This window comes from Podarcis pityusensis (genome assembly GCF_964106645.2).
Source record: "Podarcis pityusensis genome assembly, chromosome: 2".
In the NCBI taxonomy this organism is placed as follows: domain Eukaryota; kingdom Metazoa; phylum Chordata; class Lepidosauria; order Squamata; family Lacertidae; genus Podarcis; species Podarcis pityusensis.
In genome coordinates this window covers 112201732-112224880 of record NC_138029.1, presented here as the reverse complement: position 1 = coordinate 112224880, position 23149 = coordinate 112201732, and the positions used below count along the sequence as shown (strand labels likewise).

General features: G+C 45.3%; 1 protein-coding gene and 1 long non-coding RNA gene across 3 annotated transcripts; both read right to left on the bottom strand.

The window, feature by feature from the left end:
- Window positions 1-398: 398 nt before the first annotated feature.
- On the bottom strand, window positions 399-12041 carry LOC308469781 (nuclear factor 7, brain-like). Of its 2 annotated transcripts, XM_080992722.1 has the most exons (7): window positions 11447-12041; window positions 8946-9041; window positions 7716-7949; window positions 5172-5194; window positions 4944-5083; window positions 1406-2901; window positions 399-753 (listed from the first exon to the last, which is right to left on the bottom strand). In XM_080992722.1, exons 1-6 carry the CDS (start codon window positions 11906-11908, stop codon window positions 2387-2389), a joined length of 1470 nt encoding a protein of 489 aa, XP_080848848.1. In that variant the 5' UTR covers window positions 11909-12041; the 3' UTR covers window positions 399-753; window positions 1406-2386. The 2 variants fall into 2 exon arrangements, with proteins under 2 accessions (XP_080848848.1, XP_080848847.1); XM_080992721.1 differs by lacking the exon at window positions 5172-5194 and having other exon boundaries at window positions 4944-5106.
- A 2173-nt stretch (window positions 12042-14214) lies between these two features.
- Window positions 14215-18961, bottom strand: LOC308470171. Its single transcript, XR_013982214.1, has 2 exons — window positions 18265-18961; window positions 14215-15320 (listed from the first exon to the last, which is right to left on the bottom strand). It is a non-coding gene; the product is annotated as an uncharacterized lncRNA (long non-coding RNA).
- Window positions 18962-23149: the final 4188 nt, after the last annotated feature.

Sequence of the window (23149 nt, the reverse complement as noted above, 5' to 3'; positions counted from 1 at the left end):
ACTGTATATGGAAGCCAAACAGTTTTCATGCAGGGCTTTCTGCAGTTCTGCCTCGGCAGGTTCAAGTTTTTTGTTATACAGTGGTACCTCAGGTTACATCCGCTTCAGGTTACAGACTCCGCTAACCCAGAAATAGTACCTCAGGTTAAGAACTTTGCTTAAGAACTTTTTATTGATAATAATCAGCTAAATAGTTTGAGGATCTATACAACTTTGTAACATGCAGAAAACAGCAGTCTCAGAGAAACCAAAGACTGGAACTGAGGGAAGTCGGGGTGGTGGTGGTGGTGGGGTTTTGCCGGGGGGGGGGGCGGCAGAAAAAATGGGGGGGGGGAAACAAGGATGATAATGTTTTTGGATAATATTTATTTTAATTTTTAATAAAAAAACTTAAAAAAAAAAAAGAACTTTGCTTCAGGATGAGAACAGAAATCGTGCGGCAGCAGCAGGAGGAGGCCCCATTAGTTAAAGCGGTGCTTCAGGTTAAGAACAGTTTCAGGTTAAGAACGGACCTCCGGAATGAATTAAGTACTTAACCCGAGGTGCCACTGTAAATAATTTTTATTAATTTTCAGTTAAGAACATCCCAATTGATAACAAATCCAGGCACAATACAAACACAAGTTAATGTGCTTTCAAACTGTCTTGAACCGTCTTTCTTTGATACTTTTTGGATGTAGTAAGTAAGAAAACAATGGCAGACAAAAACAATGTAAGCAAATGTGCCTAGAGGGCAGACCATACAAGAACTAGCTGATTATGATTTAAATCCTTTATTAGGCATAGCACACCACACACTAACAAACAAACATCATATACAGACTGTATAAAATACAGGCTCAGCGAACACAATTTATCCCAGTCCTATTCTTAACTCCAAGAAGTAAATCGATGTACATAGATAATATAATACAACAACACAACAACCTCACCTACCATTAAAAACCACTAAGTCTCTTTATCATGGCCCATTCTTTCTTCATGGACAGCACTTAGAAATTCAGCCGCTATTAAAGTAATTTGATCATCGCTGTCCGCCAGCAGGTCCTGAACAGTTGGTTGTGTAAAGATCTGTCTATTAACTTTTAGGGCCTCAAATAATTGTTTTCTGGCATAACTACCAAAATCACAGGAAAAGAATATATGCTCTAGAGTATCGGGTTCCTGTTTTCTGCATTTGCAGAGACGCTCTGATTCTGGGATAGCTAAGTATCTTCCTCTCACTACCACCGAGGGAAACATGTTGAATCTGGCCAACATAAACAGCCTACACGATTCATGTTTCTTCAGATTTGTCATGTATCCCTTTTGGAAATCTCTACACAAAGGGAGATTCAAGTGGATAGGAGAGCAAGTGCTGTGCTTTGCAGCCTCAAGCATGGCGAGAACACTTTTTTACAAGAACTAGTTTTGCCCTTGTGCCCTCCAGAGATTGTTAGACTCCCAGCTCCCATCAACCCCAGCTAGCTAGCGTGGTCAGGGATGATGGGAGTTGTAGTCTGGCAAATATGCTGTGTTGGCTTTGCCTGCTTCAGACAGTTACCAATTGTATGAAGGGCTTTTTTAAAAAAGTAAACAGCAGGCCCTAACCCAGATCATAGATCCCTGTTGGTTGTGGGAATTAGAAGGGCTTTTCGCTCCTTTGCTTCATTCTGGATCGGGGCCTCCATGCCTGCTGTTTGTTGGTCTGGAAGAATAGCTAGCGCTCCCATTGCACCCAGTGGAAACCTTTTCTTTCAGTGCAAATGACATTTGGCCTTATTTACCTTCCTCCCAGGATCCCAGCCTGTGTTGCGCACATACATATCTCCTGCCCGCTACTTGATTTTTTTTTTTAAGTGATCTATCAGATTGCTAATCTAGTAGAGCTCTTACGTTATGCCCAATTGAGCTAAGAACCTGAAAGTCCCTGTGTCATGAATTTACTGGGTGAATGGAGCAAGTTACAGCTCCTCACCTGCGATAAGGAAGGGGATGGTAATCGTTTGCCTTCATGGCAGGGGCGTTTTGGGGAAAAGTCTGATGTTGAGAGCCACATTCCCTTCCCGTTTCCCAGGGGCACACACTTCTCAAACGCTTGGAGAATTGTGGCGCACTTAAGAACATCGTTCCAAAATCCACATTAGGGCAATGCCTTTTATAGATCAGCTAAAACGCCACGAAATAGCGAGCAAGCCTTCAAGTTTCCCAGAACTATTCATCAGGTTTGATAGCAAATAAGGCGAGGTGGGAGGGAAGTTGGCTGATGATGAAGTCATGGAGTTTGCATTTTGGCTGGCCTGATAAAAGCACTGCCTTAGTATGGACTTTGGACTTTTATCTAATGGGCAAACACACCTACCTTTCCTTTTTATAATAATACCCTCTTAAGAATTGCTTCAATGTCCTAACTGTGAGAAGTTTTCAAGCTAATGGTGCGTTTTTGCCTGAAAGCAGCTGGCGTAGGTTGGAAGAAAGGGTAGACATTTTCGCTGAAACGGGCTGTGTGTGTGCAGAGGTGAGACCCGGCTGCTACATCATAGAAAGAAACTTGGCCTCCCTCATAGTCCAGGTACACGCCAACCTTCCACCATGACGATCCATTTTGAGGCTCGCTATCCTCCTCTGTTGGCTCCAGACACCAGATCTTGTCCGTCAGAGAAGTGGGATCCTTGCCTTTTTGCCTTGGGATGGACTCCAAGGCTACGCCAATCAACCAATCTCCCTTGTTTTGCACCTCAACCTCCCAGTAGTGTCTTCCTGAATGGAACCCCTCTTTCGCCAGCACAACGGGAGAGTCCTGAAATATCGCTGGATAGTTCAATGGATTCTTAAACAGTCCAAACGCCACACGATAGTTTTGCAGTAAGAAAGTGTATTTGGGATGAGCAGTGCCACAGTCCAGGGTGATTGGTTCTACTTCTGATAAGCAAAGGAAAAGAACGAGTTCAATAAAATTGGGGCATCCTACCTTAGCTCCATCCTAGGTTACCAAAAGGGAAAGAAACAAGTGGACGTGGGTGATTTTCTTTGGCTCTCATCTTACATTAAAAACGTAAGGTGAGAGCCATTGTATTGGATTAGATTGTTATAAGGTGTGCGGTCTTTGTTGTTTTCTTCAGCTCGTAAGCCGCCTTGCATATCGTACTATAGAAATACAAATTAAAAGTGAAATGAAATCTGGTGTTTAACATGTTAAAATGCAAGCTCCTAGCCCTCATGTCAGGCTAGGAAATATAGTGAAGCAAAGAGTGTGATCCCTGCTTAAAGGTAAAGGGACCCCAGACCATTAGGTCAAGTCGTGATCGACTCTGGGGTTGCGGCGCTCATCTCGCTTTATTGGCCGAGGGAGCCGGCATGACTAAGCTGCTTCTGGCAAACCAGAGCAGCGCATGGATATGCCGTTTACCTTCCCGCTGGAGCGGTACCTATTTATCTACTTGTACTTTGACATGCTTTCAAACTGCTAGGTTGGCAGGAGCAGGGATCGAGCAACAGGAGTTCACCCTGTCGCGGAGATTCGAACCGCCGACCTTCTGATCGGCAAGTCCTAGGCTCTGTGGTTTAACCCACAGCGCCACCCGCATCCCTGATCCCTGCTTAGACGGAAGCGTTTCAATAAATGGCAAAGTAACTTCTCTTCCTATATAGAAGCCAGTTCCAAACACAAATAAACACAATCAAGAAACAGAAACCAGAATGGAGATGTGCTGATAGGAACAGCCTTGGCAGTCTATGGATGGTGTTTCTGGAGTCATCAGGCAGGTTTAAACCATAGCCTGACAGTGTCAAAGCGCCTTTCCCCACATTATACATGAATGGTTGCCACTTGTAAACACAGCTGTACATTACAATGTCATCCCTCTGCTGAATTCTTGCAGAATGCAAGCTCTGCCTCCATGCACCTAAGGACACAGAGATGCAAGAAGGAGTTCTGCTGGATCACACCAAAGGCCCGCCTTATTCAGCATCCTGTCTTGAACAGTAGCCAAAACCCACAAGCAGGCTCCAAGCATGAAACTTCCTCTCCCGTCATTGGTTCATAGAGACTGGTCCCCAGCAGCACCCTGCCTCCACATGCAGAAGTTCCATTTCACTATCATGTCCTTTATTCTGATTATCTGGTGTACAGGATGTAAGTGGCATCTAACCAAAATACACAAGCCCCACACCAGAAGGAAATATCAGCGGCCTCGGGAGAACGCCAGAAGTATAGAAAAATTTTCAGGGAAGAAACCTAAGGGAGTCCCAATGAGGACTGAATGTTCATAGTGGCCGCAGAATGTACATTAACTGTTTGGGGTGGGGGGAATGGAAAACTGCAGGTGGGGTGACAGGATAATAATAATAATAATAATAATAATAATAATAAAGATAATAATAATAATAATAATAATAATAATAATAATCTGTTGTTGTTTTTGTTGTTGTCTTGTCACCCCACCTGCAGTTTTCCATTTCCTCCACCCATTATTATTATTATTATTATTATTATTATTATTATTATTAATACCCTGCCCATCTGGCTGGTTTCCCCAGCCACTCTGGGCAGCTCCCAACAGAATATTATTATTAATAATAAAGCGATAAAACACCAACCATTAAAAACTTCCCTAAACAGGGCTGCCTTCAGATGTCTTCTAAAAGTCAGATAGTTGTTTAGTTCCTTGACATCTGATGGGAGGGTGTTCCACAGGGCGGGTGCCACTACCAAGAAGGCCCTCTGCCTGGAAGTGAGTGTCTGGGACTCTGAACAGCAGCACACCACAATGCAACATTTTATTCCACTTGCCATGGCAAGTCAACAGACGTGCCATGAATCTGTCTAATTCTCTTTGCAAGCAACCATTGCCACATCTTCTGCCATAGAATTCCATGTGTTAATCACATATGGTACAAAGAATGGTTTTCTTTCGTCTGATCTGACATTACTCTCAATCATTCCTGAACTTCCTTTCAGTTACCTGTTCTGACGATGGATCTCATCTTATTCCATGCTAGGTATTGCAGTGGACCCTTGAACTTGCCCAGGCAGAGTTCCCTGCAAACAGCAGAGTGGTCAGCCTGGTTTCCTACGCCCTCAGCCTCCTTTTCAGCAGGGAGCCTAGTGGGAAGAGGAGCAGAATACTAGTTACAGCAAGTGGCCACCCGCTCTCTCGCATATGAAAGTAGCGGAAAGACGCCATACTCACTTCTTCAGGAGCTTCTGGACACCCTGGGAAGGGGGAAAGAAGGTGAGATGGTTAGGAAGCTTGAATCTCTCCTTTCGTATCCTGGAAAATAACAGAATCTTGATGCACCCCATCATCCACCCTAATCTTGCCTTCCTCAAAGCCATTAGGTCCCTCGGTCCTCCCATTGAATCGTGGAGTGCTGGCTATCCTGTTTGCTAATTCTTCTTTCCTAGGGGGCCTGGGAGTGTGGGGCTCCTTTCAGCCCACAACCCTAACCAACCATACCCCCTTGCCTTCCCAAAGATGGAAGACACTCTCCAATATTCCCACCTGATTTGATAAGACACAGAGAGAGGACCTCATACAGGAGACTAGATTGACACGGAAACAGATTTTCTCCAAGTCAGCTTCACACACAATCATAGGATGTTGCGGAATCCCATGGACAAGAATGATGAGGGTAGAGCCAATGGTAAGATTTCCTCATCTGGTGATTAATATTTCACCTGGGTAGACGAACACCTAGGTGGAGGGCTCCCGGCATATTAGTGCAACTCAAATATAAACACCAACAACTGGGGAACACTGGCGTGCAAGCGCTCCAATTGGAGAACAGCCTTTACCCAAGGTGTTGTGGATTTCGAAGACGCTCGAACTCAAGGCAAAAGGGAGAAACGTGCTAAGGCATGCTTGGCAAACCCTCACCGAGATCAACTCCTGCCCGGAAACCTATGTCCCCACTGCGGAAGGACGTGTGGATCCAGAATTGGCCTCCACAGTCACTTGCGGACTCATTGTTAAAACCGTGTTTATGGAAGACAATCTTACTTGGCTACGAGTGATCATCAAAGAAGAAGCAGCAACTCAGGTTCATGCTGCTCCAGAGAAGCAGCTCCTGCAGCACCAGCAGTATGTCTGAAGGAGACAGGGCTGGAAATTGGGTTGGGGCCTGGTACCAAGTCACACAAGTTGCTCAGACTGAGGAGCTAGCTTGGCTGCAGGTTTTATAGGGTTAACTGTTTCCACAATGGCTTTTGGGGTTCTAGAATCATGGAATTGGAAGGGGCCACAAGGGGCATCACTCCTCCTGTGTTGACTCCACCTACCAAAATGCTAGTCCTTGCTCCGAAGAGTCTTGGCCCTCTCCTCATTCTGAATCCTTAATCTATTCTGTGTGATTGGTTATAGATAGTGATGTGGGGCAGCCCAACTTCTAGCATGTTATTTTTCTGTGGAAAATTTGTCATTTTGTAAAAGCAGAGACATCACCTTGCCAACAAAGGTCCGTATAGTTAAAGCTATGGTTTTCCCAATAGTGACGTATGGAAGTGAGAGCTGGACCATAAAGAAGGCTGATCGCCGAAGAATTGATGCTTTTGAATTATGGTGCTGGAGGAGACTCTTGAGAGTCCCATGGACTGCAAGAAGATCAAACCTATCCCTTCTGAAGGAAATCAGCCCTGAGTGCTCACTGGAAGGACAGATCCTGAAGCTGAGGCTCCAGTACTCTGGCCACCTCATGAGAAGAGAAGACAAGACTCCCTAGAAAAGACCCTGATGTTGGGATAGATGGAGGGCACAAGGAAGAAGAAGAAGAAGAAGAGTTTGGATTTGATATCCCGCCTTTCACTCCCCTTCAGGAGTCTCAAAGCGGCTAACATTCTCCTTTCCCTTCCTCCCCCACAACAAACACTCTGTGAGGTGAGTGGGGCTGAGAGACTTCAAAGAAGTGTGACTGGCCCAAGGTCACCCAGCAGCTGCATGTGGAGGAGCGGAGACACGAACCCGGTTACCCAGATTACGTGACTACCGCTCTTAACCACTACACCACACTGGCTCTCACACTGAGAAGGGGACGACAGAGGAGGAGATGGTTGGACAGTGTTCTTGAAGCTACCAACATGAGTTTATTTCCTTGACATCTGATGGGAGGGCATTCCACAGGGCGGGTGCCACTACCGAGAAGGCCCTCTGTTTGGTTCCCTGTAACGTCATTTCTCGCAGTGAGGGATCCACCAGAAGGCCCTCAGAGCTGGACCTCAGTGTCTGGGCTGAACGATGGGGGTGGAGACGCTCCTTCAGGTAGTCTCATTCCATTATGACTCTCTGCCCTACAGTGGAGGGCATGGATAAGGGAAATCTGGAAGACGGGTGGGTGGGTGAGAGCATTGTCAGTGTGGGTGCCTTGCCAGTTGACTCTGAGAACGCAGGAAGGCCTAACAATCCTTATAATGAAAGGTGTAGCAAAGGCTGTTATTTGGATGTTTGTATGTTGTATACTAACATGAGTTTGACCAAACTGTGGGAGGCAGTGGAAGACAGGAGTGCCTGGCCTGCTCTGGTCCACCAAGAGTCGGACACAACTAAACAACAACAAAAGTTTGTTACTAACAACGAAGGCAGCATCAAAAGCTTTCAGCAAAGAAAACGCAGCAATTTAGATCACTTTGCTGAAACATCAAAATAAATTTCAATTGGAAACCAACAATTGTCCAGTCCAAAATTTTCTGGGAAACCCTCAGCAATGGTTACACCAAAGAGGTGCCAAGGTTTTGGCCTCACCAGGAGAAAGGCAGCTGAATCCGTCTGTTCCATTTTGGCCTTTCCCTGGCTCATCATCTCTCTGGCTGCAGACAGGCCCTCCCGGATGTCCCAGAGATGCACCACCATGTTCACGTGCGCAGCGTTTTCATCCTCATCTAGCTGGGCCAGTACTGCATCTTTCCTCTGGCTCAGGAATCGCTGCAGCTCAGCGAAGTCGTCCTCAATTGTCTTGCGAAGGGACTCAGCTGAGTTCTGCAATGGAAAGAAGTTCCACTGGGAGGTTTTTGTGGTGGAGGAAGTGAGAACCCAGTGACCCGTTCAGTGAGAAGAAACAAATGAATCGAAATATACCTTGTAAAAATGAGGGGTTGTTGCTAATCCAGGCCCCCTCACAAGCCCAACTTGGCCACATCCCCATTTAATGGTCTCCTTGCTAGGTCCATACATGCTTTTCAGTGGCAGGCGATGGTGCCATCCTTCAGCTGGGAGCCAAGCTCAGCTCCCACCCATAGTGGGAACCTGCCATTTTGAAGTAAACCCGATGTAAAATGAATTTTTCAGTTTTATACAGTCCAGGCAAGAAGATTTAGTAGGTCTATAGCAGGCATCCCCAACCTGCGGCCCTCCAGATATTTTGGCCTACAACTTCCATGATCCCTAGCTAACAGGACCAGTGGTCAGGGATGATGGGAATTCCCATCATCCCTGACCACTGGTCCTGCTAGCTGGGGATCATGGGAGTTGTAGGCCAAAACATCTGGAGGGCTGAGGTTGAGGAAGCCTGGTTTGGACCCTTTTCAAAAGTGCCACATTTGAAAAGAAGCTAAACTAAGCTCCCATCCATGGTGGCTGCTCACCATCTTAAGTCCCCAAAATGCAATGTCCCTGCCTATAGACACAAGAACAGGCCTTCTCTGTAGTGTCTCTCCCTTTGTGGAATGCTCTTCCCAGGGAGGCTTGCCTGACTCCTTCATTGCATACCTTTAGGCACCAGGCAAAATAATAATAATAATAAAGTCTATAACCAGGCCTTTGGCCTTTAACTATATGTGGCCTTTTAGACGTGGGTGGGGAGTTTTTAATGAATTCTTTCCTTGGTTTTAATGTATCTATGTGGGCTTTTCTGTTTGGTTGTTAAGTCATTTTGGGTTGCCTTGGGCAAGATAAAGTGAATAAAAGAATATAAATAATAATAAGAAGAAGAAGTAGAAGAGGAAGAAGAAGAAGCTAGGAATTCTTTCCTCTTACTCTCAAGGAACGTATGTTTTCTTCTTGACATCCTTCCTGTTGCTCTTGTTGTTTAATTCTGGTTTCCAGGCAACCCAGAACCTTGTCCAGCTTCCGCTAGGGGAGGAAAAGAGTTTGTAAAATTAGGCAGGTCAGGGAACCTGCCATGTCCCCCAGCGTTGTTTTTCTCTATTTCCTTTTATTATTTTTGTTCTGCGTTCCAGGATTGCAGATATTCAATGAAGAGCAGGTTATAAATACTGCAAATAAATAAAATGCCACCTCCTTAACTTTTCTTTTCTGAACTAAACAGCCCTAAGTGTTGTAACCATTTCTCACAGAGAAGTTCCTCCATCCCCTTAAACATGTTGATTGCCCTTCTCTGGAACTATGCACGGCTGCCTTCAGATGTCTTCTAAAGGTTGTCTAGCTACTTATCTCCTTGGCTCGGCAGGGGGTCACATAACTCCATACCCTCCAACATTTCTCCCCTGAAAATAGGGACGTTCTAAGGAAAAGTGGGACATTCCGGGATCAAATTGGAAACCGGGACGGCTTCCGCAAATACGAGACTGTCCCTGGGAAATAGGGACACATGGAGGGTTTGTTATTATTTAATAACAAATAACAAGATGCCCATTTACACCACAAAGAACTCATAACCCACCTACTTTCAGCAGCCAGAAACATCATAACCAGACACTGGAGAGACCTGTCACTGGTAAGCATGGACCAATGGTACTGAATAGTATGGGAAACAGCCTTACTAGAAAAATTAACCAATAAACTGAAACTGACAAATAGAAGAAGACGCCTTCACCCCAGTATGGCTCCCCTTTATCACATACACAGCCCAACAAGACAACAACAAAAATCCACCAACAGCCTACAAATCAATATGGCTGACCTGATCCAAAACACCCACCCACCCCACTCACACATGAAAACAAAGATCACCACAGCCAAACCCAAATGAATAACCACAACCTAGGCCAACCCTAACCTCTCTCACCACCAAAGGAATACAAGTGAACAGCAGAGAACCTGCACAAGCGACGCTGACACAAAACCCCACATATATTAAGTAAAATAGAAACATCGCCACCCGATCCCACCCCCACTCACCTTTCACCCCTCCACCTCTTTCCCCCTTTTCTTCCTAATGTCTCAAGAAATGAAGGTAAAGGTAAAGGGACCCCTGACCATTATGTCCAGTCGTGGCCAACTTGGGGGTTGCGGCGCTCATCTCGGTTTATTGGCCGAGGGAGCCGGCGTACAGCTACCGGATCATGTGGCCAGCATGACTAAGCCGCTTCTGGCGAACCAGAGCAGCGCACAGAAACGCCGTTTACCTTCCCGCCGGAGCGGTACCTATTTATCTACTTGCACTTTGATGTGCTTTCGAACTGCTAGGTTGGCAGGAGCAGGGACTGAGCAACGGGAGCTCACCCCGTTGCGGGGATTCGAACCACCGACCTTCTGATCGGCAAGTCCTAGGCTCTGTGGTTTAGACTACAGCGCCACCCGCGTCACTCCTCAACAAATGAAACTGTAAAATGAAACTGTAAAAAATGTTACTGGGAAAAAAGAGAGAGACATTGCACTTACTTTTGTAAACCAAGAAAATCACAAACTTGACCACAAACTTGACATGAGCCAACAGTGTGACGCGGCAGCTAAAAAAGCCAATGTAATTCTGGGCTGCATCAATAGTATAGCATCTAGATCAAGGGAAGAAATAGTGCCACTGTATTCTGCTCTGGTCAGACCTCACCTGGAGTACTGTGTCCAGTTCTGGGCACCACAATTCAAGAAGGACACTGACAAACTGGGACGTGTCCAGAGGAGGGCAACCAAAATGGTCAAAGGCCTGGAAAAGATGCCTTATGAGGAACGGCTAAGGGAGCTGGGCATCTTTAGCCTGGAGAAGAGGAGGTTAAGGGGTGATATGAGAGCCATGTTCAAATATATAAAAGGATGTCATATAGAGGAGGGAGAAAGGTTGTTTTCTGCTGCTCCAGAGAAGCGGACACGGAGCAATGGATCCAAACTACAAGAAAGAAGATTCCACCTAAACATTAGGAAGAACTTCCTGACAGTAAGAGCTGTTCGACAGTGGAATTTGCTGCCAAGGAGTGTGGTGGAGTCTCCTTCTTTGGAGGTCTTTAAGCAGAGGCTTGACAACCATATGTCAGGAGTGCTCTGATGGTGTTTCCTGCTTGGCAGGGGGTTGGACTCGATGGCCCTTGTGGTCTATTCCAACTCTATGATTCTATGAAAATCTTTAACAACAACAACAACAAATAAGGAGGATTTGTATCTGAAGAAGTGTGCATGCACACGAAAGCTCATACCAAGAACTACCGTAACTTAGTTGGTCTTTAAGGTGCTACTGGAAGGAATTTTTTTATTTTAAATAAGGAGGAGTTACCTTCCCTTTCACAACACCGCCTGAATCAGCTGTTGGAGGGCAATTGCCTCACTTTACTTAAAGCACCCCCAGTCTCTTGTTGCATGCTTACCTTGTACTGCTCAGCAGCGTCTTTCAAGGAGCTGAACTTGTGTCCGGCGTGGGCAGGCGAATCCACACAGCACAAACAAACGGGCTCCTCGTCGGTGAGGCAGAAGAGCTGCAAAGTGCGAGCGTGTTGTGCGCAGAGCAACCCCTGATCTGCACCTGGGCTGCTTCTGCCTGTCGGCGTCTCTTCGTGATTCTCTGGGTCTTCTCGCGCTTTCTTCTCGGGGACCTCCTCCTGGGCCTCTCTTGCCTTTTGGGCCAAATGTCTCAGCAAGTGATTGGGTGTGAAATGTCTGTCAGGACAGGGGGCCCGGCAGTCAGGGCAGCTAGGAGCTCCCCCTTGGCTGTCCCAGGAGGAGGTGATGCACTTCTGGCAGAAGCAGTGCCCACATCGAAGCAGCACCGGCTCAGTAAACACGTCAAGGCAGACGGAACAAGTCAGATCTTGCTGAAAACCCTCGGCCATCGCTGCTGACAGATTGCAGAGTCCAGTTTCGCTTTCTTTTCTCTAGTTCCTCCTTTTGCTTCTCTCTTGTTGCTTAAAGGAGCCACACCTTAGAGGTGGAGCAAAGTGACCTTTGCTGTAGCCATATGAAAAGACTTTGAGGAAAAGAAGGAGGTATGAGGAAGTCCAGAAAATAAGTAATTTAAAATTGGAAATGGAAAAGAGAGTTTGTTTTTAATTGCTATGTTTTGTGATTTTATTGTTAAGTTTTGTATTGTTTTTTGTGTGTGTTGTTTTTCTTTTTTTGTTTGTTTAAAATTTTAATAAAAAATTATTAAAAAGAAAAAGAAAAAAAAAGAAAAGACTTTGGAGTCTTTTGCAATAGCAAAGAGGCACTTCTTTCCCCCCAGGGTTTAAAATGCTTAACTTCTGAAATCAGCTGAAATTTAGGTCATCTGTGTACTTTGAATGTCCTTATGCAGCTCTCAGCCTGTTTTGAGTCTGCTGCTGCTTTTTTTGAGGGTGGGCGCTGAATTTTTATGCTGGGATTTGTTTACTGTTGTATGGTGCCATGCTTTTATAATTAAAATGTAACCCTTCTGTTGTCTGCAAGCCGATCAGAGAACAGTGTCATGGTGTGACATGGTTGGCATTCACCTGTCTCTGTTAATTAATAAAATTAACTAAGGGGACATGGGGTTTTTACATTGCAGATACAGCCCTGCCATGCGCCAGCTTTTAGGCCGAATTAATTACTAAATAATATTGCTTTTTAAAGAGATAGTTTGTGTTACGTATTCAGTGGTCTCTGTTTGCCTGAGCTTGAGTCTGGACTAAGGATTCTGAGCCCCCCCCCCCCCGGTGTTCTGATTCAATACATGATATCCAATCACAGAACATTTCAGGATTTGGGCCTCTGCCATTGGCCTTTAAACTCTGAGTCATGATTTGCAGCTTGGAAGTTTAGACAGCCAATCACGTTGGGAGTGGGAGTGGCCCAGGACTTCAGAAATGTATATAAGCAGTTGCTTTGCCCCTGTTGTCAGTTGTTATTTTGTACACAAGGAAGGAGCGATATGTACTTCAGGAGTCCTTGATGGCAGTAAGGACCCAAAACCATATTGCCCTTTACTAGACTTTTTAATCTCGGCACCCTGAAACTCCAGCCAAATTTCACTCACAACCTGGGTCAGCTACAGGTGCAATCCCAGAGTTCCCCCAGTTGCACTTCTGGATGCTTGGACATTTTAAGCGATTGAAGAAACACATATTTGTCTAACTTTCTTCTAGTGAGACATTTACACAGGGCAGCCTCTTCTCAGTGGCTCCTTCCAGACTTGGAACCTCCCACCCTAGAGAAACCAGACTGTCTTCCTCCCTGCTGCCCTTCTGCCAACAGGTTTTTGGAAACAGACTGTTTTTAATGAAAAGGCTGCTGCTGTGCTGTTTTCATTGTAATTATTTCTACAGGTTTAATAGTGTTTTTAGCACTATGCATATTGCCCTGAAATTCTTAGATGAACTAACACAGTAGCAATAATAATTCTTTCTAGTCTAAATGAAAAAATATACAGCGGTATCTCGGGTTAAGTACTTAATTCGTTCCGGAGGTCCGTTCTTAACCTGAAACTGTTCTTAACCTGAAGCACCACTTTAGCTAATGGGGCCTCCTGCTGCCGATGCACAATTTCTGTTCTCATCCTGCAGCAAAGTTCTTAACCTGAGTTACTATTTCTGGGTTAGCGGAGTCTGTAACCTGAAGTGTCTGTAACCCGAGGTACCACTGTATAGGCAAAGTTGACACCTGCAAACTGACCCGCCTCGACCCAGTAATATCCAGAATTTCAGTATTGTCTCCAATCAGCAAATGAGGAGGGCTGGAGCTGAAAGACCCAAGTCGAAGTGTGAATGGAGGAAGGGTATGCATTGCAATAGATATTGCACTCCTTCTGAGATATTGGAGACTTGGGTGTCGGAAGTTTGTTTCCTCCTCCCTCCCCATCCCCATTTCCTTGTATGTTGTCTCTTTTGGTCTGTGTGCCTGTAGAAAGGGACTGTTTCCATTGACTGTATGTGTGCAAGTCACTCTGGTACCTTTCTGGTTGTAAAGCAGAATAAAAATGCTCTAGATATATAAATTGGCTTAAATCCAGTAACAGCCAATATGCCGGGTCGCCTTCAAAATTCAGTAACACACTCATAGGTTTCAAAAATTATTGGTTTCCTACAACAGCTTCAACTATTATTGGTGTTATCCAAGGAAAGGGCTTAAGGAGAAGAGATTGCTAGAAACCCTCAATAAAAACACAATTATGTACAGTATTGCAAGATGAACAATGCAGCTTTATTGAGGATTGTTTGCAAAGGTACATAGATGAATGCAGCTAATACAGCTTTCCAGAAGTCTTCCCCCAAATGATGCAGCAGAGGAGGGATTCTGATATGCACTGACCTGTTTCACATCTCCTTGACTCATGACCGGATTGGACTTTAGCTATCCACTGGATTTTGATGCCGTTCTCAACTGAAAGAAATGTTATCAGATTGCATATCTGGAGAAAATATGTTGAGAAATGTGCTTATGTTGAGAGAAAAACACGTTCAAAAATACACTTTTAATTGGGAAGGCGGGGTGGATAAAAAATAATTTTTAAAATTTAAATTAGATTTTTAAAATAATATGCCTTTGGAGGAAAAAAGCTTTCTAAATATATTTTTCTGTATAAGTTACATTATAGTCCGAAGGCTATTCATCAGGAAATAAGGATTTGTTTTAAGTTTTTCATTTGTGCTAAAACTCTATGTTGTTGTTGGTTTTTAATTGTTTAATTGCATCAGTTAAGAAACATGGATACATATGCTATGTTATTGTTTTAGTTAAGTAAATTGTTATTAAGGAAATGATTTTTCTCCTTCCATTAAAGTACAGCAGAAAAGTTGTCCAAATATAAACAGTTAATTATGAAATTATTGTGGGGTTTAATAAGTTATCTATCTATGCATTTATAACAGTATAACCAAATCAGTAATTTTTTATATAACTTTAAAAAACTACTTTGAAATTTTTTTATTCCAAAAATGAAACCTTCATCTGGTTGTAAATATTGGGATTATACCAGCAAGAACGAGACTTTCTGTTAAAAAGAAAAGAAAAGATTTAAGTCAAGTCTTACTGTCTAGTGATTTAAATCATGATTAATCATTTAAATGGATTTGATTTAAATGAAATCTACGCTGTGGAAGGTAATGCTAATGTGTGAGTGCAAACTCCATAGTGTGGGATGGTGGTTGTTGCAAGCGGATCTTGCAAGACAGCAGCGCAGATGGAACATGTCCGATTCTGCACATTTTCTGGGATTTGCATTCCTCCAACTTGAAATTACTCGCAACACGTCATTTTAGCCAGTTCCCGGTCTGCTGACACCACCAGCACCTATGGACAAAGCAGGGGACAAGTGTCATTCATTCGTTATATAGGAAATAAAAGAGCTACATGCACACCAAACTCTTGCAAACAGGAGAGCTACCCCTATCTCCAGGTGTGATGAACATTTCTTAGCCTGAGCGCCACATTCCCTTCTGCTTCACCTGAGTAGTGGGGGAGGCAGAGGCAAAAGCATGTGCAGCAACCAGTGTAAATATTACCTTTGTACCTTAAGCTCATTTATATACACACACAACCTCTATCCTCCATGCAGAGGAGCAAGAGGCAGTTACAGAGTGCAAGGACATATTCCAGCTAGGCAAACACTCTGGTTATAGGGCAAGGCAAGTGAGAAGAGTGGCCTGGGGGGAGCTCCAAGGGCCAGGTAGAGAGCACATTTCATTTTTACTATAACCCTCACCGTCCTGTTTTGCTACAAGTTCCATAGCAGTACAAACAAGAACCTTTGTTTATTTAATATCCTGCCCTTCCTCCTGAAGGATTTTTTTAAAAAAATATAAAACCAACCAATTCAATATAGAAAACAACAGAGAGCAATCTTCTCCAACAAATGTGAGGGATGCAGGGTGCAGAAGGTAAAAATCCCGGGAAAATAAAATTCTGTAAATGGAGAGAGACCGCATATCATGGCAGCCAGTCCCAACATAAAAGCCTCTTTTCTTTTTTTTTTAAAAAAAGTCAAAAGGCAGGCTAGGAACACCTTAAACCAGGCATCCCCAAACTCAGACCTCCAGCTGTTTTTGGACTACAACTCCCATGATCCCTAGCTAACAGGACCAGTGGTGAATTGTAGTCCCAAAAACATCTGGAGGGCCGAGTTTGGGGATGCCTGCCTTAAACCAACCTTGGTTCTCCAGCTGTTTTGAGACTACAACTCCCATCATTCCTGACCACTGGTCTTGCTAGCTAGGGATGATGGGAGTTGTAGTCCAAAAACAACTGGAGACCCACAGTTGGGAAACATTGCTTTAAACGACCGAAACAAAATGTACGACAGAATTCAAATATTTGGCATCCAGCACAGAAAACTGTAGGAACAGAGGATCCAGGAACAGCCCAGAGTGGTAGCCAGCCCTGTACAAAATAGCCTCCATCCCAATTAATCTGCCTCCAGTTCTTACGTGCCAACACATGGGAGAGTACAGGCACGCCTTTGTGGGAGGGTTCGCACACACAAATTTTTCAAGTCATCAGGAAGCTGAAAATGTAGTTGTCCCCTCTCGGGAGGTACCCACCCTCTCCCCAGAGCTGGCTGAACTGCTGTGACTTCACATCATGTTCTTAAACACCCTAAATAACTGGGTAGAGAGAGAGGTCAGTCGCAGAAAATCAGCACATCCTCCAGGAGCAATGTGAGGGGATGTCCAACCAAGCTTTAAGTCAGCAGTAGGGAACCTCTGGCCCATGAGATTTCTGCCCAAAAGCCACACCCACTTGCCCCACATCTGATGTCATCCAATTGCCTTCTAAATCCGGCCCGCGGATTTTTACATGAGTGGAATGTTTCCTTTTATTTAAAATGTATCTCTGGGTTATTTGTGGGGCATAGGAATTTGTTCATCCCCCCCCCCAATATAGTCCGGCCCCCCACAAGGTCTGAGGGACAGCAGACCAGCCCCCTCTTATCAGGAAGTCCATTCCATGTGATATAGGAACAAGGCCTTTAGTGTGGTGGCACCTACCCAGCCCTCGAATATGATAAGCCAGCAGATAAACCTTCACGCCACAAAATTACCTTTCCAGAAAATGAGGCAACTTGGAATGTCAAGAAGGCCAAAGCTCTTTTGAGCCAGACGAAGTGGTCTACACCAGCTTTTCCCAACCTGGTGCCTCCCAGATGCTGTTTGCAACTCCCATAACCCTCAACCATTGGTTCTGCTAGCTGGATGGGAGATCACAGCATCATAAACTTGGAAGGGAGGAGAGCCCACCACCTCCTGAGGGAGTCTGTTCCACTGTCAATAATAATAATAATAATAATAATAATAATAATAATAATTTATTTATACGCCACCCATCTGGCTGAGTTTCCCCAGCCACTCTGGGCGGCTTCCAGCAAAATATTAAAATGCAGTAGTCTGTTAAATATTAAAAGCGTCCCTAAAGAGAGATACAGCTCTTACTGTCAAGTCATTTGAATCCACTGGTTTGGGTCCTACCTTCCAGAGCAGGAGAAAACAATCTTCCTCCATTTTCCATGTGGCAGCCCTTTGGGTATTTGAAGATTGGCTATCATCTTTCCTCCCAGTCCGACAGCATCCAGAGAACACCATGTTGGGGAACGCTGATCTTACCCTTAACTGTCTGAAACTCTCCAAGGTTGCAGAACAGGTATCTTTCCTAGCCCTTACCTGGAGAGCTGCTCTTACCTGGGACCTTTCGCGTGCTTCAAAAAAAGCACGTGCTCTCCCCACCGGGCTAGGCAGGGCGGAAGAGGCAAGCGCACATCCGCAAGGCTCAAGTTACCTAGGCAGGTCTGCGCCGTGGCGCTCGTGAGCCCAAACCAGCCCTGGAGGCGCGCGTTTAAAAAAGAGCCAAGCAGCGAGTCCTCGTGAAACTTTCCGATCCCTCCATCTACTGACACGGCATTTCTCTCTCTCTCTCCGTATAACTGCTAAAGGAGCAGGAGCGCTGCTAAACAGTAAGAGGTGGCGAGATCCCAACCGGGAAAACCAGCTGCGCCCTGCGCATTTGGGGCTCACCCAGCAACCTCGCAGATCCATCCCGGTGGTGGGAACCTTACCTGCCCGATGCGCTGAATTAAGGGGGCTTAAAGTTAGCCTAACAAGCCTCCGGTGCAAGATTCCTGGGAGGCGCCCCAGGCCCCCACCATCCCCAACTGCGCGCCCGCCCGCCCGGCGCATCACCCGATCCGTGGCAAGTGTCCCGCGCAAGGATGGTAATGGATTCCCCCCTTTGCCAAAATACACACCTGGCCAAGCCCGCCGAGATCGAAGCGCCGAAAGCGCAGCCTCCTGCTCCGCCTCCACGGCTGGGGCTGCAAAGCATGCTGGGGATCCTCTTTGCATGCCCAAATTGAATCGCCTCCGCTCTCATTGGCTGCCAGATCCCGGAATCGAGGTGGGGGCGGGGGGTGGGCGGAGCTGCTGCGTCCGCATGGCCTCTTTCCCCGCAATGGAGCAGGGGCGCGTGCCCGAAGCGCGTTCACTGCGAAATAGTGCGCACCGCAGAAGCACAGAACTGTGCAGGGGTCCGAGAGTCATCTAGACCGACCCCCTGCAATGCAGGAATCTCAACGAGATCGCGCACGACACGTGGCAGCCCAACCTCTGCTTGAAAACCTCCGAGGAAGGAGAGGCTATCGCCCTCTCAGGAAATATGTTTCACTGTGCTCTTCCTGATGTTTAGTCGGAATCCGTGTTTGAAGTGGACTCGCTGCCGCGTGGACTTGCGTGGCAGACCAGCTGTGGCAGGTCTTTTGCAGCAAAAACCTCTGAACCTTGCGGAATGGGTGCTATTAATTGCCTTCAATGCTATTAATTGCCTTCAATGCTATTAATGGGCACTTCCTTAATTTCTTTTACCTCTGACCCAACGTTTATAATTCGCCCAGCCACGCGTGTAGCCTGTATATCTGAATCATCTGATTCAGTAAATTCGCTGTTGTTGTTGTTGTTGTTGTTGTTTAGTCGCGTCCGACTCTTCGTGACCCCATGGACCAGAGCATGCCAGGCACTCCTGTCTTCCACTGCCTCCCGCAGTTTGGTCAAACTCATGCTTGTAGCTTTGAGAACACTGTCCAACCATCTCGTCCTCTGTCGTCCCCTTCTCCTTGTGCCCTCCATCTTTCCCAACATCAGGGTCTTTTCCAGGGAGTCTTCTCTTCTCATGAGGTGGCCAAAGTAGATTCGCTAGCCTGCAACAACAACAACAACAACATTTCCCCCAACCCCAATTTTATTCTTACAACAACCCTGTGAGGTAGGCTGAGAGATGGTGACTGGCTCAAGTTCCCAAAGTGAGCTACATGGCTGAGAGGAGATTTGAACCCTGGTCTCCCAGGGCCTAGTCCAGCACTCTAACCACTATGCCACACTGATGTAGTAATCCATTTGTTTATTTTATCAATAAATATATATTTTTATTAATAAAGCTCTGCACTGCATCAGAGTGGCTGGGGAAACCCAGCCAGATGGGCGGGGTATAAATAATAAATTATTATTATTATTATTATTATCAGATGGATTTAGGACTGACTGGCCCATTGATGGTGTGCATGGGATGGCTTTGCCAGAACGGCTACTGTTGCCTCCAATTTGACTTGCAAAGCCCAGTCCTCAAGCTGGTTTCACAGCTCCTTGGCTAAAATGGGAAGGGGCTCTCTTAAATTCCACCACACACACATACATACACCAGGGGGCTTTGAAATGAAACTCCCTGATTGGCTGCTTCGCTTAGCAACCAACTGTTCCATCCCCTCTGCATTTTTTGCTGCCTTTTGTTTGTAAGGCTCCCACCCCCACCCCCCTGTTATTCTTTCATTACTTGAATAACTCAGTTTCTCTTGAGCCTTCATTTCCTTTGTCCCAGATCTGGGCAAGGCCAGCTGCACCCACTCTGAATTTTGATATTGTTTTAACATTGCTTCAGGGAGATTCTTAACAACAACAACAAAAAAATGAGGCTCATCTGGGCATGGGCTTTTATTGTACATACTCAAATGGCTAAAAGTCCTGGTCTGAACCTCTTCCCCACGTTTCTCCCCTCTGAAGAAGTACCGTTGTGTCCTCCTCACAGCCTTGGCATTGAAACCTCTTCTTCTTGTTGAAATCCACAGTCTTTGCTGAAAGTGTGGGAATGCAATTCTGCTTGTCTGGAGGCTGATAGGTTTGCATGGGAAAGAGGCGAGAGAGAGGGGGGAACCCCCAAATTTCCTAGGCTGTCCTTTAACCTGTACCGACCATCATTAAACTGATTGTGGACCTAATTTCCTCCCTTTTTCATGCGTCTCTCCTGCTAATAAGAGCAGACACGGCTCTTTGTATTTCTGCCTTTAGTTGGTGAGCACTAGCAACTTTCCTCCAATGACGTTAGCTTTCTTATCTTCCTAAACTCACAGTGCGATTGCGTTCAGTGATGTGCTCCTGCATCAAGGACTCAGTTGTTAACTTCTGGTGCTGCATTTAAGTCCAAATGTCATCAGTCTTCTCTCTCTTTCTAGATCAGGGGTCAGCAACCTTTTTCAGCCATGGGCCGGTCCACCGTCCCTCAGACCATGTGGGGGGCCGGACTATATTTTGAAAAAAAAAAAATGAACAAATTCCTATGCCTCACAAATAACCCAGAGATGATTCATTCATTCATTCATTCATTCATTCATTCATACCCCGCCCATCTGGCTGGGTTTCCCCAGCCACTCTGGGCGGCTTCCAACAAAACACTAAAATACAATAACCTATTAAATATTAAAAGCTTCCCTAAACAGGGCTGCCTTCAGATGTCTTCTAAAAGTTTGGTAGTTATTTTTCTTTTTGACATCTGGTGGGAGGGCATTCCACAGGGCAGGTGCCACTACCGAGAAGGCCCTCTGCCTGGTTCCCTGTAACTTGGCTTCTCGCAGTGAGGGAACCGCCAGAAGGCTCTCGGCGCTGGACCTCAGTGTCCGGGCAGAACGATGGAGGTGGAGACGCTCCTTTAAATAAAAGGACACATTCTACTCATGTAAAAACACCAGGCAGGCCCCACAAATAATCCAGAGATGCATTTTAAATAAAAGGACACATTCTACTCATGTAAAAACACGCTGATTCCCAGACAGTTGGCGGGCCAGATTGAGAAGGCAATTGGGCCACATCTGGCCCACAGGCCTTAGGTTGCCTACCTGAAATATACTCAGAGTCGCAAAGTGATTTCATGCTCTTTATTCAGCTCATAGTGGTGAGGAGGAATGAATGAAAGTCCCCTCAAAGTATCTGCTTTATATACATTATTTACACAATGGGCTGCACGTGATTGGCTAATTCCGGAATTCTACTGTAAGCCAATCAGGTTGTGGATTCACTTCTATCTGGAGCATGATTGGGTGGTTCCTGCCAACCAATCAGACTGCTGCATTCTGAATCCTATTGTTCTAGGACCAATCAGACTGCTGCATTTTGGACCCTATTCAACTCAGTACATAACACTACCCCTGTTCTAGATGATTGTTTTATTTGCAGATACTTGTACTTCATTAAAAATGAAAGTACGTACATACAGTTTTTGCAACAAAACAGCAGCATAGGAGCATTGCAAGCTCCCTAGGTAGAGAATTCCAAAGAAATAATGCCTTATTTCAGATGCTGTCCAGACCCGAATAAGGGACTCAGAAAATGATCTCAGAGTCTGGGGAAGTCAACACTCCTTGAGGTATTTTGGTCCTAAGCCACATAGGATGTTGAAGGTCAGAGCCACCATTCTGGATATAGACAACTAATAGATACAGCTAATTGATATAGGTATGTAAATCAAGGACTTGGGTGTAGCCAGGATTTGGGGTGTGTGTGCAGACGAGGCTGATAGGAATTGTATTCCAAGACATCTGGAGTCCACCGCATTGCCTATCCCTTATTTAAATGCAGAATTATAGAATTGGGAAACAGCCTTTCAAGCCAGAAACAAAGAAGCAATAATAAGACAGCTGCGCGAGTGTGTGTCCACCATGCATTTTGCGAAATTCTCCTTGTCAAGGGACTTCCCTTCCACTTCAAACTGCTTGGGGACGACTTCTCTTTCAACTCCCCTGAGAAGTTTAATAAAGGGACATTCTCGAAATGTGTTGAGATCCTAGGCACTTGTGCAGCTGTCTCCTTGTCCCTGAATATGCCACCCTGTGCTGTGCTATTAGCGCAAATTGTCTTTTGTGCTGTGTGACGTGATCTTGCGTTGTCTGCATAGTACCAGGGGTTGCCATCCAGGTTCTCTGTAGGACCTACCAGTCAGTCACTATTTTTTGAGTGGGATCCCGTACCCAGCAGATTCAGCTTGCGTAATTACCGTATTTTTTGCACCATAACACTCACTTTTTTCCTCCTAGAAAGTAAGGGGAAATGTCTGTGCGTGTTATGGAGGGAATGCCTACGGGTGGCATGCCTACGGATTTTCCTCCTCTAAAAACTACGTGCGTGTTATGGTCAGGTGCGTGTTATAGGGCGAAAAATACAGTATAATTGATTGGGAGGTCTTGCACAACAGATCTACCATATTTTTCGCTCTATAACACGCACCAGAACACAAGACGCACCTAGTTTTTGGAGGAGGAAAACAAGAAAAAGATATTCTGAATCTCAGAAGCCAGAACAGCAAGAGGGATCACTGCACAGTGAAAGCAGCAATCCTTGCTGTTCTGGCTTCTGTGATAGCTGCACAGCCTGCATTCGCTCCATAAGACGCACACACATTTCCCCTTACTTTTTAGGAGGGAAAAAGTGAGTCTTATAGAGCAAAAAATACGGTACTTTCCCGGGTGGCTGGAATTTTTAATTTTATTCTTTTGCGGTAAGGAAAGCGCCAGAGATGCCCCGGTGGAAAATGTGCGAGAAGAACTTTCCTTATCTAACCTTCCCACAAACATACCGCAATGAATGCTCATGTAAATAGCCAACAAATAAACCAGGATGAATGTTCAATAAGCAGGTCATTTAGAAGTGGACCAAGACTTTTTTGGGGGAAAGAAGGAAAGAGAATGGCCGTTAGGGAGAATGTAAATTACTTTTGCACGCATGGAAGAAACACATTAATTTGATGTCGTAACATATATTAGCCACTTGGTGTCAACCTAGGGCCTTTTTATTTTGGGTGTCTCTTCCGAAAATTCC